This window comes from Ictalurus punctatus, chromosome 25 (genome assembly GCF_001660625.3).
Source record: "Ictalurus punctatus breed USDA103 chromosome 25, Coco_2.0, whole genome shotgun sequence".
Classification (NCBI taxonomy): domain Eukaryota; kingdom Metazoa; phylum Chordata; class Actinopteri; order Siluriformes; family Ictaluridae; genus Ictalurus; species Ictalurus punctatus.
In genome coordinates, this window is record NC_030440.2 from 3596389 (window position 1) to 3605447 (window position 9059).

The 9059-nt window shown below is 41.5% G+C and overlaps 1 protein-coding gene across 2 annotated transcripts; it reads left to right on the forward strand.

The window, feature by feature from the left end:
* Positions 1-935: 935 nt before the first annotated feature.
* On the forward strand, positions 936-6057 carry tcte1 (t-complex-associated-testis-expressed 1). Of its 2 annotated transcripts, XM_047150871.2 has the most exons (6): positions 936-1556; positions 2790-2966; positions 3529-4097; positions 4663-5112; positions 5595-5702; positions 5959-6057. In XM_047150871.2, exons 1-6 carry the CDS (start codon positions 1400-1402, stop codon positions 6001-6003), a joined length of 1506 nt encoding a protein of 501 aa, XP_047006827.2. In that variant the 5' UTR covers positions 936-1399; the 3' UTR covers positions 6004-6057. The 2 variants fall into 2 exon arrangements, with proteins under 2 accessions (XP_047006827.2, XP_017311896.2); XM_017456407.3 differs by having other exon boundaries at positions 5595-6055.
* Positions 6058-9059: the final 3002 nt, after the last annotated feature.

Consider the following 9059-nt stretch of genomic DNA (forward strand, 5'->3'; position numbering starts at 1 on the left):
GTATGTATCTATGTATGTGTATATGTCTCTATCTCTATCTATCTATCTCTATCTATCTATCTCTATCTCTCTCTCTCTATCTCTCTCTCTATCTCTCTCTCTATCTCTCTCTCTGTCTATCTCTCTGTCTATCTCTCTGTCTATCTATCTCTCTGTCTATCTCTGTCTATCTCTATCTATCTCTCTCTCTATCTCTCTCTCTATCTCTCTCTGCGGATTCCCCTATTCACACAATAAACTGTTTCAACACCAAAAATCATCTGTTCTTTATGTCTTCTGTCTCTGGCCAGAAAGTTGCTCCTCAACTACAATGTGATTAACATCATACAATGCCTTTGCTTCTGGCATGTATATCTGCAGCAGTGGGATCACCGCGGTTCTGCTTTAGGGAGTCACACACAGCATCTTCGTATGCCACTGCATGGAGAAGGTCGATGGTCTCTTTTTGGAGCGCCCTCTTTTAAAGCGCTCTGTGGCCTCACTAATCCCTCTGCAGGTGTGGCACAAGACGAGATTCAACTCCTTTCATTTCAAATCATTTTAACTGACCAGCTAATATTCATTCATATTCATTAAGAATATAGACAAATCTTGTATTAATGTACTTGTCCAGATTGGCAATATGTTCTATATCGAATCATTTTTATTTCTATTTATTAATGCAAATAACAACACACTGCTCAAGGGTGTACCCCGCCTTGTGCACCATGCTCCCTGGGATAGGGTCCAGGTTCAAGCAGTATAGAAGATGGACGGATGGGGGGAAAAAATAACAACATGAGTATATCAATTTGCCATTTCTATAATTCACTGACATTAAAAATCTCAAATCCCTTTACTCTAAGGCTAATAAATGTATGTAAAGATCCACTCCTGGGTCATTATTTAATACAGAACTATATTTAATAAAACACAATAGAATAACTCCACTGGTAAATAACACTGATGAGTGCTTTGACTGAGTGCTGTCTGACACTGATGTGTGTGTCTAATCATTTCTGTGCAGGACTGCATGGTGAATGTAATGCCACAATAATAATGACATTTTCAAATGAAAACAGCATCCTGGTCGTTTTCTAAAGTATGCGTTCATGGGTGTTAATCTCTCCATTTTCGCTGGAAGATAACAGCTGCAGTGTGCTGAGGAGAGAACGCAGAGAACACGTGTCACAGTGGCTGGGAGAGAGTCCTGCACTGCTCCAGCTGCATGGACACCTGGTGACGCCATGGAGCCGTGTGCACCAGCGCCGTGTGCAGCTTTACAGACGCTCCATTCCTTTGTGAATATTGAACATCCAACGTCAAGCCAACTTTATGCCAGTTCAAGATATCTCATTTGCTCATTTTATGCAGCGCTCTGAATAGCACCGGGATTCCTCCCGCGCTAGTGCGTGTCCCCATGGAAACTTTCCGCGCGACGCTAATGTCACGTGGCTTCTTGTTATCACGGCAACCTACGTTTAAACACAAACGGAGCGCTAAGGTTCGGTGTAGCTCACGTGTAGCTAATTCAAATATAATTCCTGGAGTATTTTTAGGATCACATTTTATCAACGGTAACGTTTCACCTAAAGTCGATTTCAGTGGCTTCGTTTTAAATGTTTAACAGATGGCTGACTTTCTTCTTCATCATATAACTTAGAAAAGTAGAGTGATGTATAACTATACAGATCTATCTATCATCTATCTATCTATCTATCTATCTGTCTATCTATCTGTCTGTCTGTATGTCTATCTGTCTGTCTGTATGTCTATCTATCTATCTGTCTGTATGTGTCTATCTATCTGTCTATGTCTGTCTATCTATCTGTCTGTCTATCTATCTGTCTGTCTATCTATCTATCTATCTATCTATCTATCTGTCTGTATGTCTATCTATCTATCTGTCTGTCTGTATGTATGTCTATCTATCTATCTATCTATCTATCTATCTATCTATTTATCTGTCCGTCTGTATGTCTGTCTATCTATCTATCTATCTATCTGTCTGTCTGTCTGTATGTATGTATGTCTATCTATCTATCTATCTATCTATCTGTCCGTCTGTCTATCTATCTATCTATCTATCTATCTATCTATCTATCTATCTATCTATCTATCTGTCCGTCTGTCTGTCTATCTATCTGTCTGTCTGTATATCTATCTATCTGTCTGTATGTCTGTCTATCTATCTGTCTGTCTATCTATCTATCTGTCTGTCTATCTATCTGTCTGTCTGTCTGTCTATCTATCTGTCTGTCTATCTATCTATCTATCTATCTGTCTGTATGTCTATCTATCTATCTATCTGTCTGTCTGTCTGTCTATCTATCTATCTGTCTGTCTGTATGTCTATCTATCTGTCTGTCTGTCTATCTATCTATCTAGCTGTCTGTCTGTCTGTATGTCTATCTATCTATCTATCTATCTATCTGTCTGTCTGTATGTCTATCTATCTGTCTGTCTGTCTGTATGTCTATCTATCTATCTGTCTGTCTGTCTGTCTGTCTATCTATCTATCTGTCTGTCTGTCTATCTAACCTATCTGTCTGTCTGTCTATGTATCTATTTGTCTATCTGTCTATCTATCTAGCCTATTTGTCTGTCTATCTGTCGCTTTGTCTGTCTGTCTATCTATCTATCTGTCTGTCTGTCTGTCTATGTATCTAGCCTGTCTGTCTATCTCTCTATCTATCTATCTGTCTGTCTGTCTGTCTATCTATCTAGCCTGTCTGTCTGTCTGTCTGTCTGTCTGTCTATCTAGCCTATCGTTCTATCGTTATGTGTATATAAGTTTGTCTCTCTATCAGTCACAGACACAGAGATGAATCTGACCAAGCTAATAAACCAGCCAATAAAAAAGCTTAACCGCGAGGTGGACCACGGAAAGCTGCGTAGAATTAGAGCCGAGGATCTGGAGTGGTCTTTGGTTGTGGTGCCTTCACTGACACAGCTGTGTCTTGAACACATTGTGCACAATTTTGAAGGTAATCTTATTTTTTGCTAATATTAATAATTTTATTACTGAGCACAGTAATTCAGTACTGAACACACACTGGCTAATTCCATGCAAACTGTCAGAAAAACGCGAGAAAACTGGGATCAGGTTTGAGGGGATTTACATTCAATTCATTTTTATACAACAGTAATAATAAACAACAGCCATGTGATTTTTAAATTCTTTGAAGGACTGTTTCGCGTATTTCACACCCATAAATGTATGTTGTTTTTTACTTTATAGTATGTTAATGTATAATATAGTATGTAATGTAGACTATACACGCAAGACGCTATCTCTTGTGCTCTTTTGACACAATGGTTAAATCCCCACAGTCACGCTCCAAAATCTTGTGGAAAGCCCTCTCAGAAGAGTGTAGGTTATTATAACAGCAAAGGGGTATTCAATATTAATGCCCATTGTATTTGAAATGGGATGTTCAATACTCAGGTGTCCACATACTTCTGGCCAAATATGAAACCTTTTAGTGAGACTGTTATGGTGGCCTAACCTAACTAGAATTGATTTGTGCCTATGCTCTAATTCATTAGATAAGCCCATTGTTGAGGAGCTCCTGCCCAAACATAAGGCTTCTGTCCTGGAGAAGCTACCTCTAACTCTGCCTCTGACCATAACAGCAAACCTGATCAGCGACGAGGGCTACTGGAAGCGTTACTGTCAGAGCCGCTGGAGAGTGTGCGATGTCTCCGAATATGGCAACAGCTGGAAGCACATGTTCTTTGAACGCCATCTAGAGAACATTATCGAACATTTCGTCCCAGATGTGACTGACAATAAATCAGTGCTGGAGCTTGTGCCACTGTGCAGAGATTACGTCAAGCGGCTGAAGATCTCTCAGCTCCTGCCCCCTGTTAAGGAGCCGCCAACAATTGAGGAAAGCGATGGCGCGGATTCCGTCAGCGATTTTTACACCGATGGATCGTCAATGGATCACTTTGACTTCCGAATTCTGCTGGACAAACTGAGCAACCTGGACGAGCTGCAGTTGATTTATGGTGTAAAAAACTGCGGAATGAACTTTGAGTGGCATCTGTTTCAGTTTACCCTCCGTGACTGTCAATCGTTGGCCGAGGCCGTGAAATCCTGCAAATCCTTGAAGGTTTAAACTGATTATTCTATTCGAACTTCCACTCATTTTTCTTTACCTGCCATTTCGTCACTTTTGTTTCAATGTAGGCCTACTTTACATCCCACATTAATGCATGTTCTCAATAGGGTTTGGCACCATATGAAAACTGTAAACAATACAGAGACAGCTGGTGGTGTCATTTTATACTTAGGCCAGTGACGGTATTCTAGTGTTCTCTGCCTCCACCACAATCTTATGTAGAGAGCTATAAAACTAGGCGAAATTAATGCAAGCATATAGGGGATACTTACTTCTGGGTCGTATGAGCCTCTGGAGTGGTCAGAATTGAATGTTCCCCAATGACGTGGGTGGAGTGGTGCCTCTGTAGGTGAGATTTTCAAACCTACTTTGATACAAAATTGTGCTAAAATTAGCGCAAGACCCCCTTTCTTGGGTTCCTGTCTTATGGATGTCATCCCTTCTACCCTACTTCACACTTCAAGTCCTAACTGACAAACTGAACGATTTCAACACTACCAAATGGTAATTGCGCTGTTGTGTTTATTCTGTTTGTTCGTCGTGTCTTACTTTACAGGTTCTCCGGATCCATCGGAGCAATATGGAAGATGAGAAGTGCCGCATGCTGGTAAACCACCTGCTGGATCATCCATCCCTGCTGGAGCTCGACCTCTCACACAATCTCATAGGGGATCGAGGGGCGCGAGCTATCGGCAAACTCCTCAACCGTAGCTGTCTAGAGACACTGAACATTTATGACAACCGGATCAGTGGACGAGGAGCCCAAGCCTTAGCCCATGCCCTCTCCAAAAACACCTCCCTAGTGTCACTCAACTTGAGACTGAACCAGCTAGGCGACGAAGGCGGCCAGGCTATAGCTCAGGCCCTGCTAAAAAATCAGACTCTGGTAAACCTTCATTTAGGGGCCAATGAGATGACGGAGCCCACAGCCACAGCACTCTCACAGGTCTTAGTACAGAACACGACTCTGAGGAGCCTCAACCTGTCCTGCAACAAACTGGGAACAGTGAGTTCTGTAAATCAGAGCGTCTGGTTTCACATACTTTCTACATGTCTTACAATGCTTTTTGTTGTAAAATTCAGCGCCTTCCATTAATATTAGCACCCTTGGTAAATATGAGCAAAGAAGGCTGTGGAAACTGTCTTTATTGTTTAATCTTTTGAGTAACTGTTCAAAAAATGTACAAATATACGCTGCTCTCATGGATATCAAACAACTGCAAACAAAACACAGGTTTATCAAATATATACCTTTGTTAAATATATGTGTGTATTAAATTAGAAAAGAACACAAAATAGAAGCTTTTTCAATAGTGCTCTCAGGCTTTTGGACCCTTCTGTGTATTCTAACACATTCTAACACAGCCATAGTTCCCCAGTGCTTTGTAAGTTATATTATTATGCATCCCACTTTTATATTGTAGTACATCAGGCATTTAGACTAGCAGGCAAATGAAAGTGCTGTGTCCTCTTCTTCATGGTGTGTAGGATGGAGGGAAAGTCCTGGGAGAAGGGATGTCGCACAACAGCAGCCTGCTGGAGTGTGATATTCGCCTCACTGAAATGAGCCTGGAGAGCGAGTACTGCATCCGTGAGGTACTGTGCACCAATCGGGACAAAGCCCGGCACAAACACGCACAGGACACAGCAGACACCAAATAAACCCACTGTTTGAGATGCAGCTCATGTGTTAAATATCACACTGAGAAAAGGACATTTTACTAGGAGCACTATGTATGTGTACTGAATGTATAAAGTTTTGTTACAAAAAAGTTTCAGTAAGTACAAATTCGATAAGTTTGACATGATCTGCAGTCCTGAATAATAATAATACATGTCTATTAAATTCTAGCATGCAGGTACTAGCAATGATCTCATGCACTATAGCTCGCAGTGAAGATTTCTGTCAAACACAGTGGAGACGTGGTGAGTAAGAGTCTCAAAATGTGAATAAGGAACATTTATCACAATGTATATACATATATATACATATATATATATGAGAGAGAGAGAGAGAGAGAGAGAGAGTCATGTGAACAAATAAGCATCCCATGGAAGCTGTTGGCTTTTTGTTGATATATTTGGACAAGCAAACTTTGAAACTGTGCCTCTTGATAAAGTTGATGTAATTAAAATTAAAAATTTGTTTTTTCAAATATTTATTCAACAGAAATATCAATAGATGTGATATTCTTCTGCGGAAAAAGTAAGTACACCATTGGCTTCGGAAGCTAGTATTGCCCCCTGTTACGCCACGGCCAGCAGAGGGCACTGCGGTACGGCCGCTGACTGGTCACGTGACTCTTCTGCTTTCGTTCACTTCCCGCTTGGACATTAAGTCTGATTAAGTCCCTGATTTGCCCCAGGTGTTTATGTTTTGGTTTAATTAGGTTTGTTATTTAAACCCCCCGTGTGACTGCGCACATCGCGCAGTATTATATTTGGTTCACGTTCGTCAAGTCAAGGAAGTGTAACGGTCTGTGCTAATGTGTAGCATGCTAGCGGTCGTACCTAGGGGACCTTGAGTGTGTATAGTCAGTAGAGACCGCGCTCCCTGTGTTTGTTTATCTGTTTATTTGTTTCTGATTTAAGCAATAAAGACTGTGACCTGCACCGGCATCCGCCTCCAGTCCCGTTCCGTGACACCCCCTTTAGCAGAAATCACTTCTTGTAGGTGTTTTGCATAATTGTCCGCCAGTTTCTGACATCGGCTTGCTGGAATTTTTTATATTTTAACATAACATTTCCACCACCGTGCTTCACTGTTGGTATGAGGTGCTTCTTCTGAAAGGCTGTCTTTGGTCTGCAACAAACATGTCTGCTGTTACTGTGGCCAGACAACTCTTTCTTTGATTCGTCTGTCCAGAGCACGTTATTCCCAAAGGCCTGGTCTTTGAATATATGATCATTGACCTCCCATGTAGGTCAAATTCCATGCAGGTGATTTTCTGATTGTAGAAGCATACACTTTGAAACCAACAGCTGCAAGACTTACTAGCAGTTCCTGTGATGAAATTTCGGACTCCTTGCAGGACTCATACGCATCCACGACCTTTTTTTCTGAAGGCCTTACAGAACTCTTTAGATCTTGGCATGATGGCACCACACACCTCAACGGCAAAGGGAACACCAGACACTAGATATGAGAGGGGTATAAATAAGACCGGTTCCTCCTGCACTCCCTAAGCAGGGTCTAATCACTGGCACCCAATCTAGAACACCTGATTCTAACTTTATGGATTTGAAGGTGTGATAAATGTAGATGTGTACTTTTTTTCCAGGTGACTGATCTGTTTGTCGTTCATTTAAATTGTGAAAATTACTAGAAAATGTCAGTTTTATGTGTCATTTGATGGTGTGTATCAACTTTATTAATAGACACTGTTTCCAAGGATCAAATGTGTCAAAAGTGTATGTGTATATAAGTGTAAACTGAGCACATATCACCATCCTGTTCATGGAATGCTTGAAGTCTGCCTTATGTCACTTCCTGTGTTCTAAGCAGTCTTACTTAAATCTCATCAATTGCTTGTTACCGCTCATTAGTCTGTGTACAGAACGGCACGTAAGCTGTGTTTATGAACCTTCGTCTTATGTTTTTCTAGTACATATTTTTCCTTTATATCATGTTTTTTTCTGGTTTTGAGCCCACCATGCACTCTTAACTCTTGTTATGTATGTATAGAATTATGTCATACAGTATGTATGTATGAGAATCACATGGATACCTGCTCGAGCACATGTGCATGCACACTGAGACCTTCCAGTGAACTCAGGAAGTGATGGATGATACAGGATTTACAATAAATGGCAACTAATGCTGCTATCTTGCAGCCATCTTTCACTGGAATGATGCTGAGTCATCCCTTCTAACCACCAGGGGTGGGGAGAATTACCTGGATAACATATGCCATAATGTCCTGAGGAGTAACTCACACGTTAGGACTAAGTGGATACAGAGATGACCACCACACTCACTCATGCAATGTTAACCTTGTAGAACCTAGAGAAAGTGCACAGTGATCCTCGTAAAGCAGCTGTGCATACTTACTGGTGTGGCATACCCCCGTGTAATGCCCATAAGGAGAATATGCTCCTCGTAGGCATGTCATGTTAGAGGCTGCTGATGATGACCACCACCCAGTGAGCCAGCGTCAGCTTAGACATGGAAGCCACCCATGTCTTTCCTCCATCACAAATGAACAGTTGAACCGAGGAGCGAATGGCTATCATCAGGTCTACATAGTATCGTACGGCATATTCTGCATACAACAAGAAATGCTCTGCAGGCTCGCCTTCATGGAACACTGCTAGGTCAAACAGTTGTCATGTGATTGTAGCGGAAATCTTGAGTTCATCCACAAGGTCACCCCAGTATCATTATCACAGTTCTTTCACTTTTTTGGTGAAGTGGTCTCTAGCATCTTGCATAGGCTCGTAAAGAGGGGCCTTACAAGACAAGATATGCAGAACCTTTATGGGTGTTGAAACACGGAACTAAGTCGTAGTGACCTAAAAATGTTGGACGAACATTCCGCTTAGCCGCTATGATGTGATTCTAAAACTTGTGCTCTCGTCTCCAGCACTTCTTTGATGGAAACCCCAAAGGGCAGATTTTGGACAATATCCTGGTGTAGGTCATATTAGTTAGAAGGTGTGTCCTGGAGCTCACGTGCCATTGAGCTGTCTGTTCAAAGTGATGGTCTCGGTATCCAGGTGATTCTCATCACCCCAGGCGGTTAGGGAGATGCAACTGAACTGTGATCCTACAATAAACCCTGATGAACTTGCTTTAAGTCTGCACTTGTGTCCTGTACTTCAGACCTGTGTTTGCATATTACACCGTACAGCTTGAGGATTGTACCATTATGTCAACACCATTGTAGTACTAAATGGTTTCGGTTCTTACAATATACTGTATGTTAAATGGGCCTTTTAATAACTAACATCATG